This window comes from Typopeltis vanoorti, chromosome 3 (assembly GCF_054136105.1).
Source record: "Typopeltis vanoorti isolate ZY-2024b chromosome 3, IOZ_Tvanoo_1.0, whole genome shotgun sequence".
In the NCBI taxonomy this organism is placed as follows: Eukaryota; Metazoa; Arthropoda; class Arachnida; order Uropygi; family Thelyphonidae; genus Typopeltis; species Typopeltis vanoorti.
In genome coordinates, this window is record NC_143551.1 from 130,642,299 (window position 1) to 130,661,769 (window position 19,471).

Consider the following 19,471-nt stretch of genomic DNA (forward strand, 5'->3'; position numbering starts at 1 on the left):
TTACAAGACCCATTGTTTCACCGTTGTTGTTGGCTATGCTTATGAGCTGTAAGTTTTCATGGATAGATCATCCAGGGATGGAATAGCTCTGATGCCTATTTATTATTTCGTTCAGAGCTGGTTTAAGTTTTTTGGCAATGGCTTTTGATATAATTTTACAGTCTGTGTTTATGATGAAGATGGATCTCCAGTTTCCTAATTTCGTCTTATCTCCTTTCTTTGGAATGAGTTTAGTAACAGATGTTGTCATATTGAGTGGGAAGCCATTGGTATTGGCTTTGACATGTACTCTGTAGAGGATAGGTCCAAGCTGTTCCCAGAAGGACTGGTAATATTCAGTGGTGAGCCCGTCTATGCCAGGAGATTTATCTTTAGGTAAGGAGGTGCAGGCAGTTTTCAAATCGTGTAGCGTGATGGGGAGTTCTGTGCGATGCCTAGTTGCTGGTGGGCGTCTTTACACATCGGAGAGAATTTTATTCGTGGCATCCATAGATGTTGAGTTTGCTTGGTATAAATTTTTGTAGTACTGCAAGATACATAAGAGGATTTTGTCATGATTTTCTATGATGTTTCCACTATCTGTTGTTATAGCAGATATAGTGGTACACTCTTGTTTGACGTTTTTCCAGTGAGAAGAAATGCTTTGTGGGTGCATCTGCGAAGTCACTGTGTTTGCGTTGTGCTCTTATTAGTGCTCTAGGTGTGAGCGTATGGTGACTTCTAAGGACTGGTATTCCTCAGATTCCAGATGTTGAAAGTTTATTTTTCACTTGGTTAGAGTATAATAAATTTAGTTTACTCCTTTATTCAAGTGTGAGCAAACAAAGTTTGTGCCTGAAAGTATCTTCAGGACTGGGGTAAGGTGGTACAACACCAGGGCAACTCGTTGCAAAGGTGGAGAAAGCTACCAACACTCCTGTCTCAGTATCTCCTATAATGCAAAACACATCTCCTTGCAGATATGTCTAATGTTATGCATTAAGGGAAGGGTGTTGTACCACCTTACCCCAGTCCTGAAGATACTTTCAGGCACAAACTTTGTTTGCTCACACTTGAATAAAGGATTAAACTAAATTTATTACACTCTAACGAAGTGAAAAATAAACTTTCAACATCTTTCTCTAAATCCAGAGTAATTTATTAAAAAAGGGTGGCACACCACTTGGCAACTCCTATAGGTAGAGATGACCTGCGAATTCTTCTGCCTGGTATCTCAGCTTGGACCTGGCTCCCACTGAAGAGACCTCAATAAAGGTTGAAACTAGTCTGGGTAGTGGCCCTTCCCTTAATGCATAACATTAGACATATCCGCAAGGAGATGTGTTTTGCATTATAGGAGTTGGTAGCTTTCTCCACCTTTGCAACGCATTGCCCTGGTGTTGTACCACCTTACCCCAGTCTTGAAGATACTTTCAGGCACAAACTTTGTTTGCTCACACTTGGATAAAGGATTAAACTAAATTTATTATATTCAGATTCCAGATGATGTAATTGCTGTTGTTGCTGCAGATTTTTAAGGATTCAATGCTTATTCAAATTCCTCTGGTGACTATATTTTTGTGTAAATACCCTAACTTTGGATTTAAAACGTGACCACCACTCAGAAATTGATTGGGAGGTAGGTATATCTCTGATGAGAGTTTCAATATATAGTTTTTGGAGGTTCTGAGATATTCTGTATCCTGTAGTAGACTGTTATTAAATATCCAGTATGCTCCTCCTTTGTGTCCAGTGTGTCCAGGAATGCAAATGCTCAGAAGGATGGAATCATGGTCTGATGCATGGGATGGATGGTATGTGACTCCTTACGTAGGATATTGTGTGCATAGATGTATGATATCTATCGAGCCGTGCCTGGTATAGGACACTGGTAGGACCACCTTTGGCCCTCCAGGAGAACACTTTCTCATGTGGGTGCAAGTGTCTGAAGGTATCAGTCAGCTCGTAGTCATTTATTACATTCTGGAGAAGCTGAGCTAGTGAGTGTCGATGTTCTTGGCATTGTTGTCTGTCCATTGCATGATCCAGAGTGCAGTTGAAGTACCCTGCTAGTATGATGTGGTCATTGACCTGGTTGAGGTGGTTTCGGACGAACTGTAGTACCTGCACTGCAAGATGTTCGCTTTGTGGCATGTATATACAGTAAAACCCCGAAGTTACATGGTAGGTGGGACCAACAAAAAGTGCGTAAGTCGAATTCGTGTAACTTGGGGTATAATTTTGCATGTAATTTATATATACAAACATACAATTGGGACCGAAAGTTTACAAAAAAACACCTATATTTTTTAAGAAATATAATCATAATTGTAGTTTTTCGTACATAAAAAAAAAAGTTATTTCGATGTTGATGGTTTCATAAAATCTAATAGATTCGTCTGACGGCATAATGTCTTTTTCTTGTCATGCAAAATTTCTTCATAGCAAGCTAATGATTTTTTTATTCCTTGCCTTGTGGCTACAATTCATTCCTCATTAGAATCTAGATTCCTCCAAAATCTGTAAACCTTTCTTTTATGATTGTTCTTACTGTGGATTCCTGTAGATCGAACTTCTTTGCTAGCTCACAAATTTTCATTCCGCCTTCAAAATCCTTAATAATGTTGAGTTTGTTTCCAAAGTCAATGTTTTTCTTTTTTTGCTAGCTGTAGAAGAATCGGACTTGCTTCTTTTGGATGACATTATTATTTTTTATGTGATAAAATTTTTATCAAGAACATAACATTAAACAATCGCAAGGTTTGTAGACTATAAAAATCGTGTATGAATGGAGACCGCACAAAACACGTCAGTGCTTGTTCACAGCATGTGTAACACTGGCGAATGCGGCTGGCGCCTGAAAGATACGACTAGTGGTGAAGCAGGACGGGAATACGTACATATAAGAAACCGCATAACTCTGGATTCGCGTAAGTCGGGGTATGACTGTATTAATAATGTGTATTTTCTTTCCTGTCTGAGTTGTAATGAGTGCATATATTGCACACCCAGGAAAGGTGTCGATTGTTCCTAATTTTAGGGTGCTGTTTTGGTGAATTCCAATGCTTACTCCTGATCCATGAAGTTGTATGGCAGGACAGCAGTGCATGGTTATATGGCCAGTTCCTCCAGTGTTGATCAGAAGCTTTGCTGTTGCAATGGAGATTAGTTTCCTGCAGCATAACTATTTCTGGATGGTGGGCAAGGATATGCTGCAGGACCTGCCTGTTTCGCAGTGGTGTGTCACACTGTATTAATAATGTGTATTTTCTTTCCTGTCTGAGTTGTAATGAGTGCATATATTGCATACCCAGGAAAGGTGTCGATTGTTCCTAATTTTAGGGTGCTGTTTTGGTGAATTCCAATGCTGACTCCTGATCCATGAAGTTGTATGGCAGGACAGCAGTGCATGGTATATGGCCAGTTCCTCCAGTGTTGATCTGAAGCTTTGCTGTTGCAATGGAGGTTAGTTTCCTGCAGCATAACTATTTCTGGACGGTGGGCAAGGATATGCTGCAGGACCTGCCTGTTTCGCAGTGGTGTGGCACATCCTCTAGTGTTTAGTGAGAGAAGGTTTACTAAGGTGCTCATTATTTTATGGTTAATTTTTTTTTTTTTTGGTGCGGTAATTCTCACTTCCTTTACGGTGGTTACGCTGCTGCTGGAATTCAAGCTCGTTGATCAGTTAGTATATTCTTTTTATGAGATTGGTGGATTTTCTTCCTCTTTTTCCTGCCAGAACGGTTCTTAATTCTTCCAGCTGGGTGATAAGGCCACCGATGTCATTTCCAGTTTCCTCTTCATCATCTGAGGATTCATGAAGCTCGATCTCTTCATCCCTGTCTACAGGCTGTTGGGAGGGTTCTGGAATGTTTGGAGGCGAGGATTCCCTGTTGCAGCTGTGCTGGTTCATCTTTAGCTGTTTTTCTGTTTTTGTTTCTTGCTCCTCTTTATTTTTATCTTTATCAGAGTTAGTTAGTTGTCTGTTTTCTGTTTCCTTTTCTCTAGGATTGCTTTTAATCGATGTTGGTGGTGGTTCTTCTGAAAGTTGGGTTTCGTTAGTGCCACCACTTGATTTTCTCTCCTACTTGAATACTCATTTGTGCGTATCCAAGTTGCATTTGTGCGAGAAAGGAATCAAAATCTCTGCTGAAATGTATCAAGACACCGTGCTGAACCTGTGGTATGTCCCTGACAATACCTTGTTTCACGGTAAGCAGTAGTGGTTCTTCCATAAGGACTCGGCCCCTGCACATAGTGCAAGAACTACACAAAAGTGGTAATGCTTGGAGGTCAATGTGCCTGATCCCATATCATCCGATTGGCCATCTAGAAGTCCCGATCTGAATTTATTAGACCTTCAAATTGTAGTTGGAGCTTGAGAGAGTAGCCTGCAAGAAATGACACTCCTAGCATTACCAGCCCTTCAGGCTGGTAATGCTGGGGTGTGTCATACACAAAAATGGCATGTGTTGAGGGCAAAAGGGAGACATTTCGAACTGAGTGCTGCTATATGCACATTATAAATGTGTTTTGTATGTGCTGAAAGCTGTAAATGATGAGGAATTGAAGAATTTCTGCTAAAATCTGGTAGAAATTGTAGTAGATATTATATTCCACTCTTCTTTTAAATCCTGATTAAGTTCCACTGAAGAAGACTGTTGTGATCTTATTCTTCATTCTGGGTTTTCCCACATATAATCTATCAGGGTCAGGTTAACTCTTCCATAAAGGCTATCTACCATAAAGTTCTGATGCTGTTTTCTCTCCAAACAGCTTGTTTACAATTATTGTGTTGGAAAATGAGTCATACATTTTAAATCAAGTGTTTTAAGGGAATATGTGTACTAGACATATACTTATGGCTTTTCAGCTTATTTATCTCATGTGTGAACTAATGAAAATGTAAGAGCATACATATAAATGATTAAAAGCATACATTTAAAGAAATAAAGGCTTTTCAGCTGTGACTGAGACACGATCCAGAAAACACATTCTGCATGACTCATTTTTATGATTTTTGTTTTGAATGTAGTTACCAGTCTTTCTCCTTGACGTTGCCTGAATTACATTGGATGAAATATAGTGAAGTTTTTGAATAAAATTGTATTTTTTTTTCTGCATGTGTAAGTCCTAATTATCTATAAATATATTGTACATTTTATATGATTGTTCAGAACACTGATGTCACATCTATCCTGGTTCTGTGTACTACAACTAGTGAGTTTTTCCATATCATGAGAATCAATCCCACATTATTAACTTCTACCTCCAAACTTCATTATTGGGATACTAAGGTGAAAAGCATTTGCCAATCTAAACACGTCCATCAGATTGGAAGAGTGTGTAGTGAAACCATTATCTCCAAATGGCTGATTTTGATTGCTCCACAGTTCAGGTTGAGTGTGCTTTTATTGTTGCCAGTCAGTGGCTGTATTTGTTTGTTGATGAAGACTTGTGAGCTGCTACTTCTGCCCTTTTGTGAAAATTCATAGCATATAGCTCTGTGTCATGCAAATTCTTATGGGATTGCTTATGGCTGCTTGCAATCCAGATACAGATTTTCAAGTGTTTGATGATAAGATGAAGTAGCCAGTCTTCTCAAAGAGCTTTGGCTTGCCTATAAGTAAGTATATTTTAGGCATTCATGGTCATGTACTTGGCCCATTGATATCTGTGAACTTCATTTCTTCAGTGTGTTGTCTCCCATGCTGATTTCGGAAAGCTTAATTGTACTATATATTCCTCATATGATATTGACTTAATTCCCTCTGTTTACTCATTCGATGTACTTATCATTTGATGATAAAATAACTTCTGAATTAACTGTTGTTCTGCTTTAAGGTGAAAATCTGCACCTGGCATTATTACATTCATTTAGAAAGTTGAAAAGTATCGGTCATATATACATTTCTATTGATAGTACAAGAGATAGAAATTGTTGCTATGTTCTTAAACAGCTGTAAAATGTTAATGCCAGTGATAAACTTGCTACACACTAATCTCCAAGAAGTTGGAGATTAGTGTGTAGCACCACCCTTCTGCTTTGCTGTTTTCAAGCTGCTTTTAAGAATATCAGCAGTTTCCTTTCTTTTCATAGCATTGCCAGTAGGTGAGTATACTTTTTGACCAGTAAATATTGTACTTTTTTACTTTTTTTCAATTTATCTCTGTCAACCAAAACACTTGTTAAGTAATTATTAAATTCTCAAATTATAACAGCATGGTCTTTCAAAGTTTTTCTGCCTAGCTAGTTATGATTCCAATTTTTTACTTCTGATCATATATAAAAATTTGCAGTTACTTTAAGCATTCCTAACTAGTGTAACTGAATTGGCTCTATAAATATGTTAACCAAACTGTGTTAATATTTATATCTAATAAATATCAAATGTTCATATAATTTTTTTTTTCTTGCAACATGTTCCCTTGAGTATTTGGTTACACACCTAAACCAACTAAATTTATTTTAAAATCTCTCTCTGTGACTCACTCACTCATGCACAATTCTGCTTAAAGATCATGTATAATATCTTGAGTAATTTTGTACCCATTGAGTACCTTGAGTACCCATTTTGAGTAATTATAATTTCAAAACAACTTTATTTTCTTTTAGTGAGGAGAGCCAAACTAGTGGGTACAGCTGGTAAGTTTATTGCAGTTTTCTTTTTAAATAAAGCTGACTGACTAACTTATTAATATTTAAAAGTTTACAAATATTTATTTGAAAATCAATGGTTTTAAAAGATGAATTCTCATCTTTCAGACACACCATACAGGATGAAATAATTATCCCACCATTGTGTTTTATATACTTTAAGATATGGATAAATTATTTTCTTTAAATTAATTTAATTACAACCTTTTTTTTTTTTTAAGTGGAAAAAGTCTGTAGCTATTCTTTTCCAAGTCCAGTAAAAACATGCAGCTTGTGACATCTAACTTAACTAAATTTACACTTAGGACTAAATTTGAGAAACTTAAACAGACACCATGAGTCTGTTTTCTGGAAGTGGTCTTAACTGTATGTTAAGTTAATAAACCATACACCACTAACTTACTGATATCTATCAGCCAGTTAGTCTTCTTTTCCAGTCAGTCTTTTGTTATTAAAAAAAAAAAAAACTGTCCTGACACCATACCCAGTAAGGACTGGAAAACCATAAAATTAATTGGAGAAGTCAGGTTGTATTTGGTCTCAGAATGACTGTCTCCCAGATCTCTGGGAAATTAATGCAGTTTTACTTGTTGAGGCAGCTCCTGTAGCTCAGTCAGTATAGACAAAGCCCTTTGTCAGGAAGACCTGGGTTCAATTCCTCTCAGTGACGCGAGGAACCTTTATTTAGTCAAAAGAGACTAAAGGTGAGTTAGCTGGTCTCATACGGAGTTAAGGGGTTTTTTCCACCCAGAAACTCTGATTTTTCATCCCCCAGAACAGGCAAACCGGACCATGAACACTCTCATCTACAGACATAGGACACACACCGGGAGGCATAGGCTAACCACCTTATCCTTGATATGGTAGCGATTAAGTGAATAGAAATCCTCGATACTGCAAGGTAAAAGAGGAGGGAAGGAATAAGATACTTGTTGAGGTTGGGAGTGCTTCATAGCAGGTGTGGATTCTAAACATAGCTTCAGACTTATTAGCAACTTACATGACTGACATGCCATATAGATGGTTGCTGATGTTATTTTTGTATTCTTCAAGACAGATGTTAACTGATCTGTTAGTTCCTCCATAGTAGGCTTAACTGTTTAGGCATAAGGAATTTGATACAATCCAGGATGTGTGAGAGGATGAAGTCGATCCTTAGGAGAATAGATGAAGACAGTTAGCTGAATGAGTACTTTAAAAGTGACATGGAGATTATTTGTGGCGAACTTAAGCTTTCTTTTCTGATTTATCCTAATACAGTGGATGAGAATGGATTTGCTGTGATCTTGTGTGTATTGGTTGCAGGAGGAATGGGAGAGTGAATGCAGTATTTTTTTTTTATTTTATAACGGTTGTAGCCATTAGTCTAAAATTGTTATGAAGGTGCTTACGTTCATTTCAATGTAACTGTCATATGAACAAATAACCCTGGCTCTGTGTGTAAATGTTTTGAGGATGCCATACTGTTGGGATGGGATGGTGTTGATTGCTTATGTAAATACCTTTCCTTATGTGTTTGGGTTTTCAATAAATCCAAAAGGATGATATTTTTTTAATTAATGTTTTAAAGTTGAAGAGAGTTGCTGTAACAGGCGAGATTGATTTGAGTAAATGTTTTAGCCAGTTTATGGGTGGGTCTGTCATTGTTTTCTACTTTTGGGTAAAAGGGGGGGGGTATAAGGTTTATGAATTTTAGGAGCCCACCCATGTATCCAAGGAAGTTTTATCTATATTGGTAATTTCTTTGGGCCAAGTTGTAACTCTTGCAACTATTTATGCACTTTTTTCTTTTGAGGTTTGGTAGGATTTCAATCTATAATCTGATATGAGTAGTCTTTTAAGAAGATTGGTAATTTTTCTGGTATAAACCATTTGGGTCCATAATGACAGTTGTATTTTTCTTTGGTTTCTAGGTGGAATGTTGCTCCTGCAAGGTTTGGATTTTGTCAGAATTCTGGCCACATCCAAACAAATATTTTTATCTACTGTGGATTCGATACCATGTTCCATGCTGGTCATTATTTCCAAAACTGGTACTCTTTTGGTGCTATTTAATCCTGTTGTATGGGAGGTGTTTTTCTGTTGGAGATCTTCATATTGTGGCAGTTCTTAACTTTTAAAATTCTTTAGTCATTGCAGTTTCAGAGATGGTATAGAGAGTTCTTGACTTAGAATTTCAGAAAGCTCTTCCAATTAATGAAGCGATGGTGGCATTGATTTTCACTATCATTAACATAAAATTAAGAACAGATCAGTACCACCCATGTCAAGCTAGCAAACATCAGTACCACCATCACTGTATTACAGGAAGTGCTTTCGAATTTTTGAGATGGGTGGTGGTGTGATTGCTTATTTAAATAAGCAACAATACCACCACCCATTTCAGCAGTATGGCATCCTCAAAACATACAGTCAGAGCCATTAAACTGAATTTGGAAACATTCATAACACCCCTTTTTTTTTTTAGCCATGACTAAAAAAAAAAAAGTAGATTATGGCTTGATAAAATGCTGCCCCCCCACCCCATACAAGATCATAGTAAAACCATTCTCATCACTTTGATTCATAGTACATGGCAAAAGATAGCAAAAGCACTCTACAAATATAATCTTTGTACAGCTTTCAAACCACTCAGTTGGCTAATTGCCATCAGCCAACAATACCACCACCTATTTCAGCAGTATGGCATCCTCAAAACATATACCAGGGGTTGGGAATCTTTTTGAACCAAAGAGCCATTCCACCAAAAAAAAAATTAAAACTAAATTTTGGGAGCCACAACTTCAATTCGATTTTTCCTGGTGACTCAAAGTTGCAGTTAGTTCAAACTTAGGTAAATTTGTTTTTAATTCAGTACTTCCAGATATCAAATACCACTTTTATGTTTGCATATAAATTTTTTATATGTTCAATAAATAAAACAACATTAAGTTTGATTAAGTTTTTAATTACAAAACATGTTTAAGTAAGTATAATATTCCAAAAAAGTCAGAATTTGTATTGCAAAAAGAATTAGTCCGAACAAAAATACAATATTATGTATTGTAATAGATATTTGCTTGTTTTAATTTAAAATTCACTAATGAGACTCTTGATTTTGCATCTTCTCAGCCAATTTATTTAAATCTGGATTGTATGTCGTACACTTTAATACTAATTCAGCTTTCAAACTTTCATTCGGTTTGTTTCTATACTTATTTTTAATGTAATTCATTGATGAGAACCAAAAAGAGTCAAAACCTCAAAAGCAAGTCACCTGGCATTTGAGTAATTAGTTGGGAAGGAATTCCAATATTTAAATATAATTTCCTGTGGTGTTTCTTCAATTGTTCCCCCATTTTCTTCAGTTTGTGCTACCATTTCCTGAAGTTTTTGTACTCAGATTCTTTTATTCTGAATTTCCAGAAGCTCCATTTGTAGTTCTGCAATTGATATTCTGAGAAAAGCTTCAATATCTTCTTCAAGTGTCATCTCCTAGAATGAGTTTGGCAACCATGTCACGGAACCTTTTTCTTTCTTTTGTTGCTCTGGAACATTTATGGTAATTCAAGCCAGTCCAGTCCTTAATGTTTTCGAACCACATTCTCCTGGGTCTACCTCTCCCTCTTTTTCCATCCAATTTCCCTTCTAATATTAATTTCTGAATGCCTTCTTGTCTAGTTAGATGTCCAAAATATTTAAGTTTTTGCTCTTTAATTATTTTCATTAATGTTCTTTTCATTTTTGCTTTCTTTAAAACATTTTTGTTTTTCATTTTCTCTGTCCATGGTATTCTGATGGTCCACATTTCGAAAGCTTCTAATTTTTTCTCTGCTTCTTTATTTAGAGTCTTAAGTTTCACTGTTGTAGAGAAGGCTTGAGCAGATATAGCATTTTATTAATCTTTTTCTTGTGTCTATATTAATGTCTCTGGATGTTAGAACAGTTTTCATATCAGTAAAGGCTTTTCTTGCTATCTCTTCTTCTTTTTATTTCTTTAAGGGAATTAATGGATGTAATATAAATTTCATCTCCTGATATTTTTTGAAATCCTGAAATCTACTTGTAAATGAATCTAAAATTACAGTAATCATTTCAGCAAATATTTTGCAATCATCTTTTTCTTGATTTAAATTCTATGTATAATTTTTTAAATTTTCAAAATATATAAATTTTTCTTCAGTAACATTTTCGAAAAACACTCTTAGTTTCTGTTCAAAGGTAAGGACTTCCTCTAGTAATTGTAAGGCTGTGTTTCCCTTCCCTTGCAACTTCAAATTTAGCTTATTAAAATGTTCTGTCATATCAAGCAAAAAACAAAAATTTTGTATCCATTCGGGATTACTGAAGTTCCACATGATTTACATTATAATTTTTAGTGGTTAAGAAAACTATTACTTCTCTTAAGCACTGAAAAAATGTTTTAATGCTTTTCCTCTTGATAACTATCATACAGATGTAAATGTCACTAAATCTTTATGTTGACTACCTAGCTCCTCTAAAATGTGCCAAAAAGTCTGCGATTCAACACCTGAAATTAGATGAAATTGATCATTGGCACAACAACATCCATCACTCTTTTTAGTTGTGGTAATAATCCCAAAGAATTTGCAACTAAAGCTTCTTGATGCAAAATGCAATGAAATGAAATTACTCCATGATGAATATGAGTGGAGAATAATTTAACAAACTCCTTATTTTTCGCAATCATAGAAGGCGTGCTACCGGTCTCAGTGCATACTATATTATTATTTGTATTTTTATTCTAAACTTGTTAGAAGGTTTTCTGAAATAGCTTGACCTGTAGTGTGTCCTTTAAGTGTTAGCAGATCAAGAAGTTCTTCTCAAATACCGGAAGATGTGATATATTTAACCATTATGCAGCATTGTGTCATATTGGAAATATCATTTGATTCATCAACTGCAATAGATATAAAATTGGCAGAATTGATATCCATAATTTGCATATTTGAAACTTCTGCAGAAATTGTTACAATCTGTTCCTTGACAGTTCTAGCCGAAAGAGGTAAATCTTTAATTTTTTTACATATCTCGTCCTTAATTTTCATATCCTTAAATAGAATTTCAGAGACATTATACATGCAATTTTTTAGAAATTCACCATCAGTAAAAAGTTTCCCACTTTTTCTGTTTCAAGGGCAACAAAAAACTTGCTTCAGTAGTATTCGACGAAGATTTCGTCCAAGTTGACAAATTTCTTTGCTGAAGCAACGTTTTCTTTTGTAATTCTTCAATACCTTTTTTTTTCTATTATCACCCTCAGGATTTTTTTACTGAAGTCTAAATGTTTTCCTCGAATATGTTGAACTTGATTTGTTATTTTGAAGTCGTAAATTAAACATTGCATATTTCCATTTACTTCTATAAATGCAAATTTCTCTATCCACATTTTATTGAATCCTCTGTTTTCTTCGATTATTTTTCTTTTTCTTGAACTCATATTAGGAGGGTTATTATCACAAATTTACCCAAGTGAAAACACAAATTCAGCATAATAACATATTAAAAATTAATTTGTACATAACTTTACCTGACACTAAATTAAACACCAGTTTAGTACCATAATAAATAAGTTAACTAACAGAATATTTATTTTGACAGTTAAAATCCATATGTATCTAAAAACCGTGGTGTTTGACAGGACATCTGATCAATTAGTTCAAATTTTTGCCATGGCGCTAGTTACCTTAGGCAGTGTTAACATTTAGCGGTATTTCAAATGTAACGTAGTTGTCAGTTGTTCATGTCATAAAATTTCATGTGTAACACATGTGACATGTATAGTATCCAGCACCATGAACAGACTGTATCAAAAAACAATATTTAGTTGTTTGTATTAATTATGTATCTTTTAATTCATATTTAATTGTTTGTATGAATTATGTATCTTTTCATTCAATATAAAAGAGCCGCACTTTGTTCAGCTAAGAGCTGCATGCAGCTTCGGAGCCTCCGGTTCCCGACCTCTGACATATACAGTCAGAGCCATTACTTCAAATGACAGCCTTGAAAGTGAACTCGAAAATCTTCATTACACTTTTTTTAGGCATGACTAAAAAAAAAAAGTCTAGATTATGGCTAGATAAAATACTGTTCCCCCCCCCCCCCCCTGCAACTACCATACAAGATCATAGTAAATCCATTCTCATCACTCATGGTACATGGGAAAAGATAGCAAAAGCACTCCACAAATATAATCTTCATGCCACTTTCAAACTACTCAGTTAGTTACCTGCTATCATCTGTTCTAAGGACAAATTTCATCCTCTTGCACATCCTGTTGTGTATTAAGTTCCTTGTGCCTTCAGTTTAACCTACTTTGGACTGACTAGTTCTTAACAACTTCCATGAACATAAAAATTTTATCTGCAGTTAATCATATATGGCAAGTTGGAACTGGCAGACCATGCTCTGAATATTCCTTCAGACAGGATTAAATGGAAGAAGTCATCTCTGCTACACAGAAGTCACTATAAGTCTGAAAAGAGAGAGTTAGAATCAACATTGGCTATGAAACACTTCTCCTACACCAATAAGTATTGTGGGGAGCTGAAAAGTTCTGATAAACACCTAGAACAAAAATGATATTCAAGCAGCTGGTATAACCACAAGAAAGAACATATCTTAAAAACCTTTACCCCCCCCCCCCCCCAATGTTTCATCAAATTGTAATAATTTGCTCTTTTTCTTTTACGATAGAGGTTTTGAAGAAATTTGAAGACAGGTGCATGCTGTCATCGTGTTTTTCGTGCTGCAAGAAAAGTCCGCAGCTGAGATTCATTAAACTTTATATAAGACTTTAGGGAACTGTGTCCCAGAATATCCAACAGTTCCAGATGCATGGCCAAGTTTAAAACTGTGCATCCTGAGACAGCAGATGCCCAGTTGCAGTGCATACCATGATCCCTGATGATAGATTCTGGGATATCCAGGGAATGAGTTGGGGTCATTATTAATCAGTATTTGGACATGCAGAAGCTCTCAGCAAAGTGAATCCCCAAATGTTTGAATGCCGACCAAAAGAGAGAATGTGTGCTGTCATCTCGAGGGATTTTGGATCATTTTTGAGAAATCGGGTGCAAATTTTTTGGCTTGTATTGTGACAGTTGATGAAACATGGCTTCATCCAACAGTCAGTGGAATGGAGACACAAAGGTTCTCCATGGCAAAAGAAGTTTCGAACTCAAAAGTCAGCAGGGAAAGTTCTTGTCATTGTCTTTTAGGATACGGATGGTGTAATTACCAAGTACCTCAAAAAAAGGTGAAACTGTTACAGCAGTAGTTTATTCAACACCTGAAGGAATTGAAGGAGGTACTGAAGGGAAAATGCTGCAGTAACTGACAGAGGCATGTTGCTTTTTCAGGATAAGACACCTGCTCACTGCTCAACAGATAATGCACAAGTAGGCTTTCAATGTCTGCCTCACCCACCCTATTTGCCAGACCTGGCCCCATCTGACTATTTCCTGTTCCCAAATTTAAAGAAACACTTGAAAGGGCTAAAATTTACTTTAGATGATGAAGTCATATCTGTGGCTGAGGACTGGTTTGTGCAATCCTCTAAGAAAAAATATCTTTCGACAAGGGAAAGATATTTTTTCTTAGAGGATTGCAAATGATGCAGCAGCATAATAACAAGTGTATAACACTTTGTGGGGAATATGTAGAATAATGTGTAAGTTTCATGGTTCCACCTTAATTCCTTCATGGCGATTATCACAACTTTTCAGCACACCCTCATATATATTCATATTTTTGTTTCTTTTGTTAATTTTTATTTTTCTATAGAGCCTCCATAGCTCAGTCAGTATAGATGAAGCCCTTAGGTTGGAAAGACCTGGGTTTGATTCCTGTCCATGATGTGAGGAACTTTATCTGGTCTCTTTCGACTAAAAGCTAATTAGCCAGTCTCATATAGAGCAGAGGTAGAGGGTTTTTTCACCTGGAAACTCGTGTTCATCCCTTGGAACATGCAGACTGGCTCTCTGAACACGCACGCACGCAAAGATACTCTTGGGAATAAGGATTAACCACCCTATTCTATAGGATTTCGGTTTTGAATGCCTGCACAGTGAAGTGCGGGCCTACGCATGAGCAACTCAGAATCAGGATAGTTGAATTTAGACTTCCTGGTATTTTATTAGCCTTCAGGGATTCTTCTGTTACTTCGTCTTATGTTTTATTTTCACAGTTAGTTATTCTTAGGTGTTTAAATTTCATTACAGTATTTTCCTATTTAGCTCTATTTTACATCTCATTAGTTCCTTTGGAGTTACCATTGTTTTGATTTCTCTGTTGATATTGCATATTAAAACTGCTGCTTATCCGTTGGAGTAATAATTGCTGTTGGAGGTCATCTTCATTTTCTGCAAGTAGTGCTATATCTGCATATTCAATCACATGTAAATTTTCTGTTTTAATTTTTATTCCATTTAATTTCTGTTTCTTAAATTCTGTTATTATTTTGTCCATGATTATATTAAATAAACCAAGGACCTAATAATTGCCAACACACTGTTTAAACATCCTCCCAGAAGACTATATACCTGGAAAAGCCCTGGGGACATCTATAGAAATCAAATTGACTATATAATAATAAGCAAAAGATTCCAAAATGCAATAACAAAAACATATCCTGGAGCAGACATAGGATTGGACCACAACCCAGTGATTGCAAAAATCAAAATAAAACTTAAGATATCAAGCCACAGCGAAGATTCACAATCCACAATGTTGGAGATTCACAAAATTCATAAGAGAAACTTATTCAGACTCACTTAACAACCAAGAAGTTAAAGACTGCTTTATAAAAGAATTCACCAAATCCCTTAACAAGTCTGACACAGTGACAGTGAAGATTCACTGTCACAACTCACACAGAAAATAGAACACCAATTGATGAAATTAACATAAACTGGCAAACATTCAAGAATAGCATCAATGAAGCAGCCAAAAATACAATCCCACAATTAAAAAGGAAAAGGAATAAACCTTGGATGAATGAAAAAATACTGACGTTGATGGAACAAAGAAAAAAGTTAAAGAACAAACCTGAATATAAAAGCATGAATAAAGAAATAAAAAAAGAATGCAGGAAAGCCCAAAGAGGAGTGGATTAAATATAAATGTATAGATATAGAAAATCTTGATAGAAAACACAGAAGCAATGCAGGAAAAGATCAGAGAAATGAGAAGCAGGACAAATACAGCAAACCATGCAAGTGTCATTAGAGACTCAAGAGACCATATTGTAATGGATAAAAAAAGAAATCATGGAAAGATGGATTGAATACACAAGGAAATTATATGAACAACAAAGAAATGATATTCCTGAACAGACTGATTTAGAAGGACCATCCATTTTACTCTATGAAGTTGAAAATGCCGTCAGAAAACTAAAACCACATAAAGCTGCAGGAATAGATAACATCTTGGCAGAATGGTTGAGGGCTTTCGATGGAGGAGGACTGAAATTTCTAACAAAATTATGCAATAAAATATACAAGACTGGATTTCTACCCAAAGATATTAATCACTCAATTTTTTGTTCCAATTCCCAAAAAAACAAAAGCTACAAAATGTGAAGAGTTCAGACAATCAGCCTCATCAGTCAAGTATCAAAAGTCCTCCTATATGTTATTCTTGAAAGAAATAAAAGAAAAATAAACATAGAAATAAATGATACACAAAGTGGCTTAAAGGAAAATGTAGGTACAAGAGAAGGTATTTTCAACGTCAGAACCATCATAGAAAGATATCTAGAAAAACAAAAAGATGTGTACCTCTGCTTCATAGATTACAAAAAGGCATTCGACAATGTCCAACATGAACAATTAATTGAAATCCTTTCAAAAATAGGCATGGATGGAAAAGACATTAGGCTATTAACTAATCTTTACTGGGAACAGACTGCATCTTTGAGAATAAATAGAGAGACCTCAGAAGAATTCCCAGTTCAGAAAGGTGTGAGACAAGGCTGTGTTTTTTCTCCGATTCTCTTTAATCTGTACACAGAAGAAATATTTAATAAAATTAGTAACCTCAAAGGAATCACTGTAGGGGGCAGAAATATTAATAACCTAAGATATGCAGATGACACTGTTCTTCTAGCTGAAAACAAATATGACCTTAAAACTCTTATAGATGAAACCCTCAAGTATAGCGAACAGTATAGCCTCAGTTTCAACTTTAAAAAGACAGAAATCATGATAATTTCAAGAGAAAAGAAAATACCAAAAATATGCATTAATATAAAAGGAAATAAATTAGAATAGGTGCAAAAATACATATACCTCGGACACTTGATCACAGAGAATGGCAGGACAGAAGATGAAATTAGAAAAAGGATTGAAATTGCAAGGTCAACTTTCAACAGGATGAAAAATCTACTAACATCTAGAGAATTAAATCTGAAAACAAAACTAAGAATCTCCAAATGCTACATATGGTCTACATTATTATATGGAGTAAAGACATGGACACTCTCCAGTCTGAGTGTGAAAAAACTGGAGGCCTTTGAAATATGGATGCTGAGAAGAATTATGAGAATATCATGAAAAGACAAATGAAGAGGTACTAGAGATGACAGGTGTAAACAGCAGCCTGATGAAAGAAATTAAAAAGAGAAAAGTCAGATTTTTGGACATATTCTGAGACATAACTGCCTACAAAGGACACTTCTTGAAGGAACTGTTGAGGGAAAGAGAGGAAGACAAAGACTGGAGTGGATGAAAAATATAGAAGACTGGACCTATCTCTCATATGAGGAATGGCAGAGAGGTGCAGAATAGGACATGGTGGAGACACATGGTAGTCAATCTCCTGGAGGGAGAAGACACCTGACAGGACAGGATATTAAATAAACATGGACTTAAAGAATCACTTGTCTAATTTTCCTTTCCTTATAGGAATTTTATGTGTATTTGTGTTCTGATATCTTATTACACCAAGGTAGATAAATAGCGTGTTCTATATCAACATTTCACTTTTTGGATCCACTGGTTGTTTGATTACACGTAATGTAAATTGTATCTTAAGATTTTTTTGGTGTCTCACATAATGTTCTTTGACCCAAGCACATGTTAAAAAAAGCTATTAGATTTGATGTGGTAGGGTATCTACGAAATATGCTCCGTGCATGTCTTGATCCCCCCCCCCCCCAATGCTTGGCACATCTTTAGATACAGTGGGAAATCAAGATAATTTGGAATTGCATCTGTTGTTGCTGGACAATACAATCTGAAACATACTTCACTGCCTCATTGAGGGGTGTTTGATTGATTGCTTCAGCATTAAATTTTGCAAGTATTCTGGTCAGCCTGGTCCATTTTCCACATGGGCAACCATGTAAGAAACATGGTTTCTGTGAAGACAGCAAACAACAGGAAATGATTGCTTCCATAATTGTTCTCTTCAACATCCCAAATGAACAGTGGACAAATGGCATTGAGCAAATTGTAAGATCTTTTGCAGAATACAAGTGAGTATTGACTATTTTTAAGAAGGGAGATGTCATGATTATCAAGAATTTATTAAATGATATGACCTTGTCTATTTGGGTTGGTACTACTCCACAGAGTGTCCATGCCCATTAAAGTCACCCATAAGATGTATGGGTTCAGGCATTTACAATATAAGATTATCAAGATCCATATAATTTAACTCATAATCCAGTGGGAAATAAATTGAACATACTCTAATAAGAAATTCTACAGATAAGTGAATAGCTACTTCCAGAGCTATAATAAGCTCTCTGCATATCTTGGAAAAAGAATGTGATTACCCACCAGGATATCTATTCCACCATAAGCAGGAACATCTCCAGTTCTGTCCTTACGAACAGCTGTAAAATACCGTATGGTTGGATTCTCGCAGGATTTTAAATGTTTCCTGCAGACCGAAGGGTTTGTTTCTGCATCTGAATCTTGATATCAATATTTTGGCAAAACCTATGACATTCCACTGTAGAAATTTTCCTGTTGATTTGGTTTTGTAGACTTGTTTGATTTCTGAGATGCTGAGGGCTTATCTTTGTTAGGCTTATCTATATCTATTGATTTAGGGAAGTATGGACAGCCGGTGTCCATCTTTACTTCTGGAAAAATGTTTGACATAACATCTGACATGTCAGGATCATTTGGTCAGTTAATTTACTTTTGATACAGAAGTATCCATGTTTTCTATGGGGGTGTATGGTATTTTTAGGTTAGATTTATCTTTTAGGTTTATCTTTAGGTTAGATCCTTGCCATAATTTTATTGACAAGTGGATTCTCATTGAATTTTATAATTTTTGTAAATAACGAAACCTGTGGTGCATTCATAATTAGAAGAAACACACGTATAAACCACAGTGAAAATTATTTAATTGTAAATATTTCATCCTAAGTATCTTAGGACATCATCAGTACAGTATTTAAACAAAAATTAGGAATAACATACAGTTAGGGCGCATAATTACAATAGAATCTCATGAAAACGTGCATAACGTGCTAAAGTAGTACAAAAAAAAAAAAAAAAAAAAAAAAAAACGTTAATTATTTAACACTATTTTGCATGATAATTTCCCATACTTTAGGAATAGTAAGAACGTCGTTGCGGTTTAGGTTTGGTCTGTGTAGTAGGGCTTCAGAACTTTCTTTGTATAAACGTTCATGTTTAAATAAAGATCTATGTAAAAGTTTAGCCTTTTCCCAATGGATCCTATGGTTTGGATTTTCAATTCCGTGTTGAGAGAGGCCAGATTTCTGCGTTCTTACTATTCCTAAAGTATGGGAAATTATCATACAAAACTGTGTTAAATAATTAACGTGTTTTTTTTTTTTTTTTTGTTGTA

At 35.5% G+C, this 19,471-nt stretch overlaps 1 protein-coding gene across 1 annotated transcript in view; it reads left to right on the forward strand.

Annotated features, from left to right (window-relative positions):
* The window catches only part of unc-13 (protein unc13 homolog), a 1,156,644-nt gene that overhangs the window by 60,241 nt on the left and 1,076,932 nt on the right, over window positions 1-19,471 (forward strand). Inside the window, exon 2 of the mRNA XM_090416011.1 lies at window positions 6,596-6,625. Within this exon, the coding sequence (XP_090272137.1) occupies window positions 6,596-6,625 (30 nt within the window). The remainder of the gene's footprint in view (window positions 1-6,595; window positions 6,626-19,471) is intronic.